The sequence below is a fragment of the Mauremys reevesii genome, linkage group 4, assembly GCF_016161935.1.
Source record: "Mauremys reevesii isolate NIE-2019 linkage group 4, ASM1616193v1, whole genome shotgun sequence".
NCBI classification, from domain to species: Eukaryota; Metazoa; Chordata; order Testudines; family Geoemydidae; genus Mauremys; species Mauremys reevesii.
Genome location: NC_052626.1, coordinates 109,879,432 through 109,898,781, shown reverse-complemented (window position 1 = coordinate 109,898,781; position 19,350 = coordinate 109,879,432). Strand labels below are relative to the sequence as shown.

The following is a 19,350-nucleotide window of genomic DNA, read 5'->3' as shown; positions in this document are numbered from 1 at the left end:
TGTAAGTAAAATATACTTAGCACTTATACAGTGCTTTTCATCCTTAGATTTCAAAATGCTCCACAAAGCTGAGTGTAAGTATCATTATCTCTATTTTACAGGTAGGAAAACTATGCTCAAAAAGGTTAAATACCTTTGACGTTGTTCATTTGGGGAAGTTTCTTGGGAAATACTAAATCAATTAGCTTTGTGAGACAAAAACCTATCTTCTCCTTCCTAGTGACTAGGGGATAGCAGTCTGTGATCATACCAGACCTCGCCTGGCTAGGAGAGAGGTGTTTTTGAATGATTCTTGGTCCTGAGCCCCTCTTGTGCTCCCACACCATGTAGTGCTTCTCACTGCCTCACCTCAAGACCTTAGTAGAAGCTCCTACCTTGTAAAAAGGAGCAGGATTCACCACAGAATGGCATTTCTCAAACACTGTGCCCTTCTTAGTAAGAATGGAGCAATGGGTCTCTGCAGACATTTCTAAACGAGAGAAACAGTCATGGATGTTAAGCAATGGAGAGGTCAAGAATAAGAGATAAGGAAGTGGCTGTGTCTGTCTTATTTAATTCATTGAGAAGGTAATACTAGTTTTCAGTCACAGAGTTGGAAAGCCAGAGACTAAGATCTCAAAGGTCTTCAGGATATCAGTGGGAGTATCAAGAGGAACTCTTCCAACTTATCAAGGGTACTTCAAACCCATAGTCAGATCTTTAGAGAGAGATCTTGTCATAGATTGGCTTATATAAGTATATTCTAGAAATCTACATCTTCCTATAGATGAAGGAATCAGTGATGTACAGTCCTCTTCTTCTCGCTTAGACCCTTTGTTCCCCTGTGGATGAGCTTATGGTAATCATTCAGAAAGAGCAAGTCAGTTGGGGTGATCTGATAGGTCAGGGTATTCGACTTACTGTTCAGTTGACTCATAGAGCAAGGGTCTGTGTCCCTCTCTGCAGCAGAGTGGCAGTTCCCTGATCTCCAGGAGTCCACAAACAGGGCTGCTGTGCCTTCAATAATATCCATGCTGGTCATGAAATCGTCTGTAGTGTCTCCATTGTAATTGCCACACAACCCTGATCACATGGGGAACACAAGGGACGAATGAAAAACAAGGAACATTTATTCACTAATAATGATATGTCTTTGCTGTATAGTAATAATAAAATGTATCAGTAATTATAACTGGAGTGATAATGAGTACTATAGATTAAATGGGTTAAGCATTTCTGTTATAAAACTGTTTTCAATCACTCATAATTTTGTCTGTTTCACTTAGTAAGTTAAAATTCACCAAGTCTGTTCACTTCCTTCAGGTGAATTTGTATGGAAAGCTTTTTGGAGAAAAATAATTCAGTTATTTTAAAAAATAAAAAGAAAGGGAGAAAATACTCTCCCAATTCCAACCGAAAAAAGTTATTGTTACTTTTTTTGAATGGCTCTAACACTAACATCAAAACAATTAGGTATAGAAAGTTAGAATGTGGCATGGAATATAGCCCTCACTGAGCACTGGAATTGAGTGTTCCAGTAAAAGTTGGCTTTGATTTGGCTGAGTTTTGAGAGCTTGAAGAAATTTCTCTTTCTGCACATGCAGTGATCTGGTGCTGTTTACAGCATTCTAAACAAAAAGTTGTGCAGAATATGTATTCCTGGCTAAATCTGCTGCACAGTAAATACGTGTATCCCCTAAGGTGCCCATTGGTCAAGAGAACCATTGGGTTCTTGAATAATCAATGTAATCTTCTAAGATGCACCTTGAATTAGGTTGGGCTATATAGGTGCCCTGACTCAATTGATGTGTGGTAAAGTACATGTTGGACAAGGCAGGGTTTCACAGGCACTCTTGCCTTTTACAAAGCACACCTTGTAGAAGCTAGGTTGGGAAATCAATGTTATTACAAAAGAGTGTGGATATTGCGCCTAGTCTGTGCTACTTCAAATTGTATCAATTGCTTTTGTTAAGGTTTCTGGAAAAAAGTTCTTATCAACACACAATAGCTTTCCATTGTAGTTTTTTAGAATCATAGGAAGACTCTATCCATTATACAATGGCCATTTAAAGACACAATTTCACCGCCTCCCTCCTTCTTAGTGAAATGTGGAGGAGGCTGGATTTCTTACCTAGGGTTCTGCCTTTGAAGAGAAGTCCAACTTTTATATAGACGTGAAACACTGGCCAAGTTTGAATTATTAGCTCCAGCCCAAAGGTGGTATACATTTGAATGTGGGTGGAGGACTGTCTGAAAATGGTGATGTCACCTAAAATAAATTAGATCATTTAAAATAATTACTTTGATTTATCTGTTTATTTTAAAATCAGATGAATGAAATGTCTAATCCAGTCTTGCACATTCCACATTCTCCCTTGTTCTGTACCTGATCTATAAGGCAGCCACCTGAGTTCATCATCTGTGAGAAGTTCATTTTGAGAAATCACAATTTTGTCCTGTGAAGAAGAGGGCACAGAGTCATCGGATCATAGAAATGTAGGGATGAAAGGGATCTTGAGAGGTCATTTAGTCCATCTCTTCACACGGAGGTAGGATTAAGGATACGTAGACATCCCTGATGGGTTTTTGTCCAACCCATTCTTAAAAATCTCCAGTAACAGGGATTTCACAACCTCCCTTGGTAACCTATTCCAGTACTTAACTATTCTTGCAGTTAAAGTTTCTCCTAATATCTAACCTTAATCTCCTTTACTGCAGATTAAGATGATTACTGCTTGTCCTACCCTCTGTGGACATGGAGAACAATAGACCAAAATCCTCTTTGTAACAGCCCTTAACTTATTTTACGACTGTTATCAGGCTTCTTTTCTCAATTAATCTTCATCATTAAAAAATGTCTCAATCTGGACATTAATTGAGTCATTACTGCATAGCTGGGCTGAAGGCCAAGTGCCTTTTACTTCCTGAGACCTGCAGGCAAACCAGTGTACCCACAGAGTGGGAGAGAGTTAGTATTTCTATTATCTTTATTTTAATCAACTATTACTGCCATCATGATATTTAGTGAGAAAAGATTCATTAATTTTTTTCCCTAGCAGACATCCTGCCACCCTGTTCTGATTTTTCACTTTTTTTAAAACTGGTCATTCTATGTTCAGCACCCCTAACTTGCTGAACTAATGTGACATCACACATCTCATTGAAGTTATCTTTCCATTATGGAATACACTACCATTCGAAGCAACTATTTTCCCCCTTTCCCCAGATTTTCATATGACGACACCTGCAATGCCTCTGAACATTAACTTTGATAGACTGGCTACTGAAATGTTGCATAGGACTTGTGTATTGCACTCTTACCTTTGCAGAAAGGTAAATTATAGCAGTTAATGATGTTTCAGAATGAGAGTAACCAGACTTATCATACACAGCCATCAGGGTTCCATTGTACGGAAGGCTGGGACTCTGAAGGAAAACAAAAAAACACGGTTATGTTGGGGAAAAAATAAACTATACCCCAAGTCCATTTATCACCACAGAATCTTGTATTGTTCTTGCTGTTTTACCCTGAAATTGCACTTTTTGGTGGTGTTCATATAAGATGCCTTGTAACCCTTTTCATTCTCACAAAATGTAAGTGAACTTGAAGCAATGGAGGAAGAAGGTATTCTGTGGTGCATTTCCAATACATCTTTAACATTTTATTTCTACAGAGTGACCCTTCTTGTATCACAGCACATTACTAACACTGGGCACAGCCTGGTCTCTCCAACCTCTCTTTCAAAGAGAATATAGCGTGCTCCATTTTCAAATGTGGGTTCCATTAATGCAGGATTTCAACATGCTACTTAAATGCTAAAAAACCTGACACTTAGGAATGAATATTTAAAATAGCTGCATTAAAAACTCAACATTTTTCAACTGTTACCAGTCAGTGATATCTTAGATACTGCAGTTTTATCCCATTCTATGTATAGGGAAATATTGTGGTGTCTCAGATACTAGGATTTCACTGTTAGCAAATGTTGACTTTTTTAATGATGGCCATAGTAATGTATGGGGTGAAATGCAAAAAATTGGGTTTCCTGTGTATCCATTCACAGCCAATACCTTATCAGCATTTGCATCAAGGAAACCTATTTTGGCGATCCTTGGATTTTGGGCTTTTTAATTTTGCAGTTTGGGCCCTTTATTAGTTACTAAGAGACTTTACTGGTGATACAAATGTCAGAGACAACTTAAGCTGTTTGAATCCTTGGTGGCCAATTGCTGCTTATCTCTGCTTCTTTAACAAAAACAGTGTGGACCAACCAATAACTCTTTCAAGACTTCAACTAAACTATGAATAGTATTTTTTCCTCTAACAAGTGGCAGCCCTTTCTAGGGCAGATACTCAATGTCTGTTCTGGGGAAATTTCATTTCAGGTTTCTGTTTGTTCCAAGGTGATGAACAAGCAGATGGCATCTTCTTTGTGTCTGAAGCTAGGTCAGCCCTGTAAGTAAATATTTTTTACCTGTGGCAATTGTTGGTCAATCTTATGATGGATTCTGAATTACAAAGTTTCCATTTTGTAATTATGTTTACTTGCAAGTTGGAGCCATTGAGTACAAACTGTTGAGACGTTATCAAAGATTTCCTGTTATATCTATATAATCTTACCCTTTGGACCTGGAAGTGATGTTGGAAATAAATTTAACAAAGAACTTCTGTGTGATCTATCTGGGACAACTGTTCCTGACAGCTTCAACCATCCTTATAATGATTATAGTGTGTTATAAAGTTAACTAATTATCCCACAGCCAATTGTGCATAGTTTCATTTCCTAATGCTTGGAGTTTGGGGGTTTCCTGACATTACATTATGCAACAATGCAAAACACTTGCCAGCTTTTTCAACACCAAATTGCTACTTGGCATCACATATGATATGTGGGATAAATGGAGGTCATTGGAAGATTTTAGTTTATACGGGGGCTGGGGGAGAGTGGGAATAAAGGTAGATTGTAAGTATGACACTTCTCTTCTGTTGATCTTGTATAGTTCACGATCTCTGCAGCTTACCTTCATGAGGATATATGTGCAGACTCCATGAAACCTGTATGACCTGGAATCAAACGTGGTGACAAAAGAGCCTCCCTCCAGGGAACATCTTCCTGGGCAGGGTAGTTCATTGCAATTCCACTGGCCCATTGTACATTTACTGGGGAAAACAAGAACATGCGTTAAATGACTATGACCAGTCTAGTGCGATTTGGTCTGACTCTCTGGGGGATTTGTTGTTTTTTGATTGCCTTACAACAGCATGTCTATGGTCATATCTCTGTGTAGCAGTATTTTGAAGTTGACAGCCTCAGGCTCTTCCCTTGTGGAAATCTGAAGATGACTGAACTGATCATCTTGGATAGTGGTCGATGTATGCCACAACGAGTAGCCAACATGATATAGTACCTTACATGTTCTAAACTTTCATTTCCATTATCTCCTGAATTCTTTTTTTTTTTTGGCACTAAATGTTCAGTAACTTCTTAGTAAGGAAATGTATATATTAATATGTATATATTCCTTTTCCTCTGTGAATTTTTTGTGTTTTGCATTATCATTTGCTAAATATATTAGTAGACACTATTTATCTCAATCTGTAGCTGATGAGACACTTGTGTGATGGGGTGTCCACCTCACACAAGACTGGAAGGGGTTAAGCTGGCTGAGTAGGCCAATTAGCTCCACAGATTGCACCTAGAAGAGGAGCCAGGGAGCAGGTAGTTGAGTGAAAGGAACAGGCGGGGCCTATGAAGTCAGGTAATGGGCTACAGATAGGGCTGTTGGGAAAAGCAGTCAGCAGTCACTCCCTGGGAAGAGGGAGGAGGGTTGGTGGAGCTGGTATGCCCAGGGAGAGTGGGAGCCAGAGGATAAGAAGAAGGCCAGGGAAGGAGCAGTGAGGGCAGAGGGAGGAAGCTGAGAACTGCTGAGCTGAGGGTCCCTGCACTCGAAACTGGAGAAGAGGGTGGGCCTGGGTTCCACTACCAGCCATCAAGGGTGTGGCATAGAACTGGGCAGCCATAGGGAATGACTGCCTAGGGCTGCTGATGTACTGTTCCCCAAAAGGGGAGGACGTTAGTAACCTAGCTGGAGTGCCAAGCCACAAAGAAGAAGCTGCAGTTGAGAGTGGGGCTGCAGAGTGAGACAATGGGAGAAGACACCACCAGAGGGAAAGCCTGAGCTGCCAGAGCTAATCTCCATTACGGCCGGCAGGAGGCACCACTGTGGTCAGTGAACCTTCTGACACCTTGTACAGCTTGGGTCTCCATCAGCCATGTAAATCATAAATAAATCAATGATGAACAGTGTTGCATTGGAAATCAAATTCCTTTCTTTATCCACAGAATAGATACAACATGGAAAACAGTAGAGCAATATTCTCCACATTGCAACACCAAATTATTAAAACATTAACCCAGGGGAACCATTTCTAGTGGTAAAAGGGGAGTTTAGTCTCCATGGTCCATTCAATGCTTTAAAGCCTCCTGCTCAGTTTGCCAGCAAAGTTGACCATTAGTAATAACTTTGGTGATAGTTATTGTACATTTGCACAGAAAAAGGTTATATTTGTTTTTGTACACATAGATAAGGAAATTAGGCATTGTGGCAAACTCAGGACAAATGGCTACAAAGGGAGGGGTAGTAATTAGTCCCAGAGAGGTTAAAAGGCCTCTCCCTATCCATTGAGGAGAGAGAGCCCTGGAGAAATAAGGTTCAGCTGGAACAGGGGTTACCAGGGAACTAATTAGGTTCAGCTGGCTCCAATTGCTGGAGACCTTTTAAAACCCTCCCTGGCATGGAAGCAGGGGGGGAGAGTGAGAGCAGCAGAGAAGCTGCCAGCAAGTAGGTGCAGCAGGACTCTGAACTCTTCCAGCAAGGAAGACTGCACTCTGTCCCCAGAAGGGAGAAAACCAGCACAAGGGACTGACTGAGAGAAGGCTCAGCCAGACCCTGCGCGACCTGGAAGGACTTTGCTTTGCCCAAGCCTGTGTCTCCAAGGCAAAAAGTGACTGAGCCAGCTGAGGAGAAGCAGGTACTTTGCCACAGCATACATTACTCTATCAGCAATTGCAGATGTAGGGTCCTGAGCGTTCAAAACAGCGTTTGTGTCTAGATGATGTAAACACATTTGTGTCTGTCTTCTGAAAGTCTGGAACACAATTACGTCAAATTTTCCAGCCACTTGGCCAGGATGCTTTCCACACTTTTCAAAGAAATCTGCCACCACTCACCAGGTCCTGCATGTTGCTTTCATGGTAACGCCAGGATCATATCTCTCCCCATTCAGTGTACATGGGCACTGGTCAATGGGAACACATGTTCGATTTTTTGAGATGTCATCAAGAACAGTGCCTATCAAGAGAAGCAAATACATTAGGTAGATCGTCATTTTCAGATGCTTAGCTACCACTTAGCTCCTAAGCACTCAGAACTGTTATATTATGTACCCTGTGTCTTGCAGAGGCAACATTTCAGAGAGTGTCATTTCAGCACAGCCTTTTGTACAGACTCAGAGATGTTGTGTATAGTGTGTTTTTCCATAGCTGCTAAATGTTAACTCCCTTGTTTAGAATAAGATTAAGTCTCTATAAAGAATAACAGATTTTGGCCAGGTAATGGGAATGAATTAGCTTTACATTTTACTACTGAAATGTCAGGAAATGCCCAAGAATAATGAGAATAAACTGAATTTTTGTAGAACAGTTCAACTTGAAGTATGCTTCGGGCTTTTACAAACTCTGCATAACAAAGCACAATCTCTCTATTCGCCAATGAAATGCAGCCACTTCTGGATGGCAACTGTCTAACAGCGCATGGCAACACCACATAAGAGATTAGCACAACAAGTTAATTTAAATTATAGGGGGGAACTTTAAGTAGGCAGGGTATAATTATCCCATGTTGGCCAGAATGGGGGTATTACTTCTCTATTCTTGCAAAAAGTGTCAAGGGATCTTTAATGGCCTCAATGGGTCAGAAATGGCACTTCCAGCAGTACAGTGTCCAATACAACAATGTGGTATATTAATTAAATGGACAATTTTTATCTGCTGGATATGTGCCAAAACTATTGGCATGGACGATTTATGATGAAATCAATACTAGTTTTATGGTAATACTTTACCTTCTGGGCAGAAGCAACCATATGTACAGTAACTGGAACAGCTGTACTCTGGGTTGGAACAGGTTTTAACACATGGAGAACCACACTCCTTGTAGATTTGGTCAGCTGAACATTTTCCTACAGCTTCAATACAACAACAATGAAAAGTATTAAGGCATCTTTCTAAATATGAACAAAGAAAAACTTCTCACCTACCCTAGAGACTGGAGATGAGGCTCTCCCCACCCTCCTGGTATCTGGCACTTCCTGTAGCACAAGAACCTTCATTCCCCATCCCCAGTGTATCACCTCACCATAGCCCAGACATCCACTCTATTCATTTTTCATTCTTTATCCCAGACATACTGGAGACCACATATTCCAGACAAAGGCTAGAGATCAGATCACCTTTTCTACATGCACCCTACACTTATAGGCATCAGACCCCTGAAACCATGCACACTTCTGAAATATGAGCCTGAGGTCTCGCTGTATCTGTGACAGGCTGGGACAGTGACAGCAGATTATATTAGTTACAATAAAAGCCATAGGTGTGTTTTTTAAAAGTGCCTATGTGACTTCAGGCACAATCTTATTGACTTTCAGTGGGATTTGTGCTCCTAAGTCACTTAGGTGTTTTTGAAAATCCCACCCGATAGCATTATTAATATACAGAACAAGGGACACGTCAGTTTTTCATGTGACAACTAGTAGGATTCTCCTATTAGGAAGGGAAAGATAAGTGGGAGAAGGGAAAGTTAAGATTAGCATTGGAATTTCAGGCACCAGATCCTCCACTGCCTTGCATCTTCTGTAGTGACTTTTACTGCCAAAATCATTGCCAGGCTCATTAAGTAATATTTGGCACCCATTTTGCAGAAGTATCAATGACTATGAACAGGGGATAATCAGACCCTTGATGTTTTCAGAGTTTTGGACACTTGTTTTTTGGAGTATAATATTTTTATTTCCTAACTCGCAAATATTTGTTTTTTAACTTCACTCTGAATAGCCTCACTTTCGATTTTTTTATAACTACAAGTTCTAGTAATGTTTCTTTTTAAGTGAATAGCCTGCTTGCAACATTAACATTATCATAACAAAGGCTAGACTGGGGATATTATTTTTAGTATGATTAACGAGCGTTATTATATAGCATTGTAAACATGTACAGTGCCTTACAAATATTGACAGGCTTGCTGCCCTGAGGACTTTACAGTCTAAGAGAGGCAAGACAAATTGAATGCTAAACAAAACTGGGACACCCATTTAGGGAAAGGAGATTCAGGGGAGAATATTGGAGGGATGAAGAAAAGAACAATTTCAGGAAGAAGTGGGATTTGGAGGAGGGGGAGGGGGCACTTGGCATGCAGGAAGCAGGAGATTTCCCTTAGCACAGGGAGAAGCATGACAGAAGGCAGAAAGCCACAAGTGTACAAAGAGCTGGAGAGCAGTCGTACATGAAGACTGGGAGGAGTACAGGGATTAAGCGAAGAGACGGATACGAGATCAGAGATGTAGGCAGGGTAAGAGGATACAAGGCCTAGAAGATGAGGATAAGGAACATGTGATAAAACATCAGAAGTCAATTATTGGATTCAGGAATATAATCCTGTCTGGATTATATTCATCTCCCTTCTCATGCTAAACTCCAAATAAATAGTAGCAGATGTTGAAGTCACATGTAACAGAATAAGGAGGAAGGAGAAAGATGTTCCTGTTAAAGCAATTTATTTAAAAAAATAAGTTATGTTTGGGTACTGAACATCAGTTATAGAGTGTGAGGCAGCTCAACATTCCCATTAACTAGGTGCTTGGAGTTTATCCTTCACTGCCTTAGACTCTGAATGTCACTGAGTGTCATTTGGCATCTTGATCTCTTCCCAAAATTCTGCCTAGAATTCTGTCTTCTGTCTTATCCATTAAGCTTTCAACTGGGCTGCATTGTGTTGTAATTAAAATTAATGAATATGCTTTTTAAGAGTCCTTTGCCAAAGGGCTGCCACATCATGCCTCCTGCTTTGTTAAACTTCAAAGCAGGCATGATGAAATCAAACAATTTTGATCCATAAAGGGTTGTACTTTCAGTCTCTTGAGCTCCATTTAAAGTTACAAGGAAATATACACATCAAAACAAAATTCACTTGATGCTGCTTAGCTGATTTCACTTCATAACTAGTAATTTCATATGATTTCAATGCAAACTAAAATATAATGCAAACATAAACTAGCCATTTGTGACTTTTGCTGAGCCTGATCTGATTTGTATTTGTAATGAAGCCTCTAACCTGGAGAATTGAATAGTTTTGAGTTTAATTGCAAACAATTAGCACAGGTGTAGCTGAAAGTAGCACAGCACCTTTGCTAAGATGACCAGTAATTTAAAAACAATAGGACAATCACTGAAATTAATTTGAACGGTTAGTCCCTGCATATTTCTTAATAGATGAAATATTACTTTGCCTGTAATGGCTTGTCAACACTGCAGTTTAGCTGACAGAAGAATCAAAAGCAAGCATTTCAGAATATGGTTTGTTTCTTTAAAAAAATATTATTTTAAGGTGTTTGATAAAGAAACAGCTTCAGGAATGTGTGACCTGGTCAGCTGACTTAGCTGTTGAGCTACGGGGACACAATTTGAGTTATAAATTCATCTTTATTTTTTTTGCAGGATACCAAACTCTGACTCTTGCAGGTTACCATTTGCTCAAAGATCATCCCAGGGTCTACAACCCAACCCAACCCCTCCTTGATTTATATGGGTGGAAGCTTTCCTAGTGGCTTTTTAAAATTTCATTAATCATTCTTTCTCTATATGACATATACATAAAGTTGTGGCATAAAACATGATAACTTACAGCAGAAGTCTGCACTCCTCCAATCAGACACTACTTGATTGGACATGGCACATTGCCTAGAGTACTCTGACAGTGTAGCACAAGTACAGTTTCTTTGCCCTGGATCACTACAGTCCTGCATATCAAGCTGACAATGGATGACAAATGCTTTCTTGGACACGTTGCAAGCCGGAGACACAAGGTTGAGCAGCTGGGAGCAGATCCTAGCCTAAATAAATAATAAAAAATAATTGGAAAGTGGATGCTAGTCATGTCCTTGCTATGTTGAAATGTCAATGAAACAAGCAGATCTTGAGCTTTTAATTACTAGAAGAATTGTTTGCAGCTCTCAATTATACTATTGTATTGATTTGGATCAAAGTGGTAATTCTGGAAATGGAAGAGAATACAAATGATACATTTTAAAGGGGAAAGGCTCTGTAAATATTTAATCAATTTTCCCTCTCATCATACTAAAAGCTAATCATTCTTTTACTGCCATCACACTTCCATGACCATGGATTACAGTGTTACATGCAGGGATTATGTTCTCTCATGAAGAATTAGCAGAAGGAAGAATGTATTTTGGAACAGCAATGCTATGGACACCTCCTAAAAACCCCTCAATATGCAGACGTGCCTGACAGCCCAATAGCACATTGGACATTTAGTGAACCTATGTCTGATTACAAGAAGTAGCACAATGTTTTCTGTAGTATGTCTGGGTGACATTACTCCTTATTGTCCAGACAATGATCCTTTTAGGAATGTAATCAATGTTGAATTTTTTAAAAAATATTGTTTTTATTTTGCTGGTATTGCACATGTTATCTGCTGAAATACAACATCTCAAAGGAAAACAATGTTAACGTAGCAGACCCGTGACTGATTGAGCCAAAAGAAATACTCCACCAGTTCAAAGCAAGATTATTGTAACAAGCTGGGCTAGAACCCTGCATCACTGTAGCTCCTCACCTCCAGATGATAATTTTCCACTCAGTGATATACAGTGGCTCTTGTCCAAATGAATAGTCAGTTCCCTTCCTTATATCCTGCCATTTGTTGCCTTCCCCCTAGAATGGTATTCTAATTGCCTGCTTGTTCTATGGAGCACTAGAGCTAGCCGTTCCAGGAGAGGGGCTGTTTTTTACAGGCGAATCTAACGGAATTCTTGGATTGTCAAATGAATGGTAGAAAAATATCCTTAAAATAGGAGGGATGGGAGGGAAAGTGTAATGCTGCCCATTTCAAGAGAAAAATCACTGTCCTTTCAGTACACTCTCTTTACATAGTGCCTACATACAGTAAAAAAATAACCACTTTGTAACAGCTGCAATATAAGTGCATATTCTGACCCACGGTTACAATTAGTCCAAAATGAACAAGCATATCTGTAATCTGCCCCGCCATTTCAAAGACAGAAATAAGTATTTGCTTTTTAGGTACGTGGTATTAACTAGACTCCAGAAAATCTTCTAGATAGGAAAATCTGTGATGCAATGAGATAGCAGAAACTCCATTAGTGAGAAGAATGGGTTTATTCCACATGAAACTGCTGGGGGTTCTGCAGATCCCTTGACATCCAGCCGGTCTTATATCTCTCAACTGTCTCCTGCCTCCGCCCCCATCATCCTCAGTACAATGGATTCTGTGCTTCCATGCTTGCAGGTGCTCATCCATCACACCTCTGGTATAAATTCACTTGATGGTGACAGACACCATGTGAGATGCTGCTGCCTGGTAAAATGATCATTGCACACTGAATGTCTTTGAGTTTACACAGTACTTAGTGTGGAGTCATACTGGCCTAATACAAAGATCAGTGAAACCACACTGACCTCAGCGGGATTTGTATAAGGACCTGTAGGCTGAGAAAGCGGGGTGCTAAGCTTTTCTGTTTCCATTTGTGAGCTGTATAAATCCACACCTGGTAGTATTTCTGGACTGTTTAAAACATGTGTAACACTGACAGACCCCAGTTTTACAGTGGGCAGGATTGAACCTGGGACCTCTGGAGCTAAATGCATGAGCCTCAAGCCATAAGCTAAGGCAGTAGAGCAAACTCATTAATCTCTCTAAGTGGTCTCAGGGCCACTAGAGAGGACAGCACACCACACCCAGGAAGTGTGTGGGTTACATACTTTCCCTCGCTGAGGAAGCACATCCTGTGCTTCAGAGACTTCCCAGTTGAAATCCTGGATGAGCCCCTACTTGTAACACTGATAGACCCCGATCATCGGCGAGCAGGATCAAACCTGGGACCTCAGTGCATGAGTCTCTACAGCATGAGCTATAAGCCAACTGGCCATTAGTTAAGGCTGTAGAGCAAACTCCATTAATCTCTCTCTAAGTGGTCTCGGTTCCACTAAATGGGACAGAACACCACACCCATGAGGAGGGTGGGTCACACATGCATTCTGGTGCAAAGAGCCTCTTTTCTTCATCTCCATACACTAAATCTGTTGGTGATGTTAACCACTATCCTATCAACTACCATCTCTGAGTTAATGATTCCCAATTCATCTACTTCTCTGTTCAAGTTTATGTTGTAGGCAAGGCCAGAAATGTGATACTTACATATTTTTTGCGAGGAATATTGGGAATTGCCATCTCCTCAGATGGGCAGATCTCTGACGGGTCATCCATTTTTTGTAAAGTGGCAAATTGGTAAGCATCCAGCAATTTACCTGCAAGTTGAGGTACAGAGTAGATCAGAAAAAGGTCTATCTAGACTAGTTTGAGCTGATGGTAGTGTCCTGCACTGCCATGCAGAAAAAATCATGTTTGAGTCTCTCACCCTACAATGTGTTAGTGAGCAACTGTGTAGTTAAATATGTTGCTAAAAATAATGGAACATAATTTATAATAAGACCATACCAGCATATCTACATTGAAAGGAAGTGTGTGGACACTTAATGGAAGACATGATTGCTGGTATGTACTGGGTTTGGGGAAAAATTTGATTTCCATGATTAGTTGTGTTTGAGGCTGTTGCTTGCACTCCCTAAAAGCAGACATCAGCCTGGAGCATCCAGATGAGTATAGCAATGTATGTACCAGCTCCTGCACTTATGCTGCCTGAAAGGCGTTGGATGATATAAACTCTCACTTATCAAATGGCTTTAGTAAAGTTCCTATGTTACCTCCTAATAAGTAGCTATATGACTCACAAATCTACTTCTCTACATGTCTTCCTCTGTTCAAATCCAAATCTCAGTGTATCTCTTGGATGACTCCTTATGGATGTCCAGCTATCAAGTTTAAATTCCACCCCAAACTGAACACTCAATGTCCCTCTAAGTGCTCCTCTCTCCTCCCTTTCTCTGTCAACCTGGATAATAACACCATTCTCCCATCACTCCTGTCTGAAATCCAGGTATCATCTTTGACTCAGGCCACTCTCTAGACCCAAGATGTGCCTAAATCTTGAAGATTCTCCCTACCTTATATATTTAAGATCTGGCCTTTCCTCTCTTTCTCCACATCACCAAAACTCCCATCTTGACTACTTGCAACCTACTTTTTCCCCGGCATTGATGACTACAACTATGCCTCTCTGCCCCGCTGGAAGTCCATTCAAAAGGCTGCTGCTAGAATCCTCTATGTGGTTCATTACTCTGAGAATGTCATCCCTCTTTTTGACTCCCTCCACGGGCTCCATTTTTTCCACCACATTAAACACAAGATTTTTTAAAAACCTTTTAAGGCCCTTCACATGTTAGCCCTATCTTACCTATCAGATCTATTATCTTACTAAATGCCTTTGCTCTGCCAACAATACCTCTTTTTACTGCCTGTTAGGGTGAAGGTGTTTGTGGGAAAAATAAACTTTCTCCTGTGAGGGCCTCTACAAGTGGGGTAAAATTAATCAAACTCTTTAAAGCTATCATATTGCCCTTCAGTTTCCTCCTTAAAACTCACCTTTGTGCTGTGTACAGTAAACTGCATTTGACAAAGGCTAGCCAAGTATTGAGCTAAGACTACAGAATGTTGTGCAAAAAGCGTGTTTGTTTTACTGTTACCTCATTCTCCCCACTTTGGCTGTTTCATCCACATGTCATGTTTTGTCATAAACCTAGATTGTGTAAATTCTCTGAGGCAGGGTGATTGCTCTTTACCACATTTGTACAGTGCCTAGCACAATGTGGTTTGATAACTGATTTGAGGGCCCTTAGAGGTTACTGTAATACAAATAGAAATTGGCCCTGTTCTGGAGAACCAGGGTGTGATGGCTGAGAGGCCTGTGGGTGAATTATGTGGGGGTCTTATTGATTTCAGAAACAGTATGGATAATCTGAGCACAGGAATCTTCTAGCTGTTAAATTTGCTCATTGATCTGGTGTGGTTAGCCCCTTGTGTTTGGTTTGGCCTTAGCTCTTACCTTCACTCAGAAACTCATTTAGTTCCTGTCCATCAAAATTCCCACACATTCCACAAGTTTTCCTCATATATTTTCTCTCAACCATAACCTAAAATAAAAAAAAATATATATATATATAATTAAGAAATGTCTGTGGGCCAAGATATCTTCTCAACTAACCTTTGTTGGGATACCCAGGTAAAGTCACCCCTTTCAGTCAGGGGCGGCTCTAGGCACCAGCAAAACAAGCTGGTGCCTAGGGCGGCAACATCTAGGGGGCGTCCCCTGCTGCCGGGGTGGGGGCGGAGGCTGGGCCGGCGGACCTGCCGCAGTCATGCCTGCGGGAGGTCCACCGGAGCCCCGGGACGACTGGACCCGCCGCAGGCATGACTGCGGAGGGGGCGCTCGTCCTCGTCCCGCGGCTCGGCTGGACCTCCCGCAGGCGTGACTGCGGCAGCTCAAGCGGAGCCGCCGGACCCGCGAGCCGCCCGCAGCTGCGGGAGGTCCAGCCGAGCCACGCGGGACCAGCGGTCCCTCTGCAGTCATGCCCGCGGGAGGTCCGCTGCTCCCGCGGCTCCGGGGCGCCTCCCGCGCATGACTGCTTGGGGCGGCCAAAAAGCTAGAGCCGCCCCTGCTTTCAGTTAATTTCTGCGATTTGAGGGAAGAGAATAGAAAGTGATATGCTCCTTTTCCTAGTCAGGTATTCTTTTCCTCTACTCAGTAAGTGGTGATAAGAAATGTGGATCTGGCATTCACATCTGTGCCAAAGCAAACCCAGGTATTGAATATTTTTTTAAAAGAACATGTTGACCAGATTTATTGGGTTTATCAATATATTTTATATATCTGTTTGGTATCTTTCAATGAGGTGGTAGATTTGGTACTCTTTAAAGTGAGGGCCTAGTATGGTAGCTGTAAGAAGGCAAGATGTATGAAGACCACGTGCTAGTTTCCACCGTACAGCACTATCAATACATCTCAATCCTGACCTGCAAGCACTTATTGCTGTTTCACTGTTGAGTTTCTCCTGAACAAGCATTGCAAATTGTGTGGAGGTGGACATGGGTTAGGTGGATTATATTTCTGCTGCAACAATGCCTTAGGGCTTCAGAGCATCAATTGCTCTTCTTTCTTCCATACCCGGTGTAGAGAGAGTAAGAGGAAATGGGCATCAGCTCAACAGATCTGCTCAGACAGGGGTCTTTGTAAGTTTTTGTCCTTGTCCATTACATTTGTTTTACATTTCTCCCTGCTTTCTCTAAACTCCACCTCCATGATATTCACAGCCCTAGACACTGGAGAAACAGGAGCTGTTCTTAAAAATGGAGCATTTAATTCTTCTTTTATTTATTTCAGTTTTACTCCTGTGTCACTCTGTTTACTCCCCTGACTTCAATGAAGTTGCTGCTGATTTACACCAGTGTACATGAGAAGAGAATTGGGTCTGAATTTCCTGCAAAGAAGTGTATGAGATGGTGCTCTAGGTTAGACCCATGCTCATCAAGTACTGTACTACATTTCTTTAAAGACAAGCATCTGGATCATACTCTCAGAAGTTATGTGGTCTTTAACGTAGTCCCAAGTAATTTATTTCTATATCTAGATACCCAACATGACTCCCTATACCTCTCTGGAATATCAGTGATGCACATAAATGACAATATCTGTTACTAACCTGAATTATAGCCAGCGAGAAGAAAACTGGGTTTTATGTATTTTTATGTGCACTAACTGTCCCCCTATTTATACATCCATTAATAAGGCGAGTAAATGCCTATACTGCCCTCACCTTGGAGGGCTATGAGCCATTATGCCATATATTTAAGGGCACATTCACAATCTTCGTACAAATAAAAACAATGAATGCATGTCAAGACACCCACTTAGGGATAGCGAGTTTTTAGTATTCCAGCAAAAGTTTCTCCTTTGCTTTGTGACAAGATTTTACTCACCATGAGATAGTCATCATTGTTCCAGACAACTTCCAGCTCCATCTCCATCAGCTTGGTCACCAGGCGGACAGTGCGTCCAAAAGGAGCAATTTGGATTCCATTGCTGGTATATGGCAACTTGATGATACTGTTATGAGGAAGAGAAAAAAAATTGATTCTATTATGTAACAGAGTGTGCGGTGGCGTCGCATAATGGGAGCTGTGTAGCAGGAATGGGACTTGGGAGTAGTGGCTGAATTCTAATGCTAGAGACCAGTGGGAAAAAAGAACCAATATAAATATGTATTGAATATATTTCGTCATTGCTAGTCTGGGGACACCATGTTTAAAATGCAGGCTCTGGGGCTAGTTCCATTCATTTACACAGTTGTCCTTGCAAATCAATCAGTAAGCCAAGTATTTTTCAGTGCAGTTTGCCAAATTGAGGTACAGTTACAAGAGCAGCTGGGTGAATTAATTTTTTGGTTCACTGGCAGTTCCAAAGAATTGGAAAAGAAATTGGGTTGAGTCTAACTGAATTTGAAAACTTCAAAAAGAATTTGGAAAAGCAAAGAAGTCCACTTCAGGTCTTATGCAACATTTTGTCTGACCTGAAACGTTTTGTTCCTGGGTGTTTTTAAAGGGGCTTGATTCATATAACATATGATAATACTGGTACCACTTCTCTTATAAGCTTTAGCCCCGTGGTTAGAGGCACTCATGTGGGAGGTAAAGGTTCAATTCTCCCCTTTACCTGGTGGTGAGAAGGGATCTGAACTTTGGTCTCCCCTGTTGCATAAGAGTGCTCTAGCTATTGAGCTATGGGATATTCTCATGTGGGTCTCTCTGGTTGAAGCTGATCCATTGTCGATAAATAATTTATTATTGGGCCAGAGAGACAGAGAGAGACTCGATAGTGAGGTGGTTAGGATGCCTGCCTGAGAGGTGGGAGACTCAAGTCCCTGAATCAATGGCTATTTATTTATACAAAGTGAATTTACAGTTTGTTGAAAAAAATGTGTCCAGCTGTAGGTACAAGTCTTGTTTTTCTGCTGACCATAGTTGTAAATACATGGGTGAATATACAAACTTTTTACAGCCATCCGTATCCTTCCTCTGCATTCATCCATAGGCAAAAACTCAGAGTTGCCCAACTCATGAACATTGCTGAAATTTCATTTTGGGAATTTCAGCTTCTGGAAGGCAATGATCACATTTCCCAAATCTCCCCAGCAAACCGTTTCTCATGAATTTGCTGCCTTCTGGACGTTGTAGTTCCAGCAATAATGAGACCAAAAAGCAGCCATGACAAGTAGGGAATTCCCAGCAAATCTCCAGATGTTCCCCTATTTTTTGTTCCCCTACCAAAGTGCAAAACTCATAAGTTTGGGTTCACAGTCATTGAAATTCAAATTCAAATGACCTCAAAGCAAAACACACTTAAACCTCTAAATTTCACCTAGTTTCAGGAGCTGGCCCACGTGAATTTGAAACTAGAACTAGGCCCACTTAGGAGGACTGCTAAGCTTTAAGTCAATGTAGTTTTAATTTGGGAATTATTGCAAGATGAGAAATTTCACCTGCTCTTTTGGCTTCACACTGTACAGATGTAGTCTATGCTTGATTTACATTTATTTGGCAGTTACACTCTATTTTGGTAGGAGGAGATAAAGTCAGTCTCTAGCTAGTGTCTCTAGCTAGGTCATTTGTGTCTAATTTCTAATTTATTAATCCATTTTGGGCACGAAATGGATAAGTGAAATGGACATACTGAGCTTTCCCTGCAGTACAATCACAGACTTATCTAGTGTATCTCACATAACTCTTTGCTTTTCTATACCCACTGCTATTCAATATATCCCTGAAGCTTACCCAACACCCTTGAGCACAATGATGTTCTTTTCAACTATGATGACGACAGGTCCCAACTCTATGATGATTCTTGTAATTTTTTTGTTCACCCCGCGGCGGAACTGGATGTTGAAGTCCGGGCTAACATCATTGCACACGGTGGTGAAGATGTAGTTGCAGGACCCAGAGAAGTCATACAAATAATTATCAAAGGTGGAGAAATGCCCTGCACCCCAAGTAGAACATGAGCCCTTGTCTAAGAAATGAAAGAGAAAATATATTTAGGTT

The 19,350-nt window shown here is 40.9% G+C and overlaps 1 protein-coding gene across 1 annotated transcript in view; it reads right to left on the bottom strand.

The window, feature by feature from the left end:
- The window catches only part of LOC120403969 (mucin-6-like), a 98,706-nt gene that overhangs the window by 65,802 nt on the left and 13,554 nt on the right, over window positions 1-19,350 (bottom strand). The window contains exons 5-17 of the mRNA XM_039535991.1: window positions 19,084-19,318; window positions 17,233-17,359; window positions 15,302-15,389; window positions 13,498-13,607; window positions 10,942-11,149; window positions 8,105-8,227; window positions 7,212-7,332; window positions 5,002-5,140; window positions 3,301-3,405; window positions 2,366-2,435; window positions 2,111-2,248; window positions 901-1,062; window positions 375-469 (exon numbers count right to left, since the gene is read on the bottom strand). Coding sequence (XP_039391925.1) covers window positions 375-469; window positions 901-1,062; window positions 2,111-2,248; window positions 2,366-2,435; window positions 3,301-3,405; window positions 5,002-5,140; window positions 7,212-7,332; window positions 8,105-8,227; window positions 10,942-11,149; window positions 13,498-13,607; window positions 15,302-15,389; window positions 17,233-17,359; window positions 19,084-19,318 — 1,721 coding nt within the window. The remainder of the gene's footprint in view (window positions 1-374; window positions 470-900; window positions 1,063-2,110; window positions 2,249-2,365; window positions 2,436-3,300; window positions 3,406-5,001; window positions 5,141-7,211; window positions 7,333-8,104; window positions 8,228-10,941; window positions 11,150-13,497; window positions 13,608-15,301; window positions 15,390-17,232; window positions 17,360-19,083; window positions 19,319-19,350) is intronic.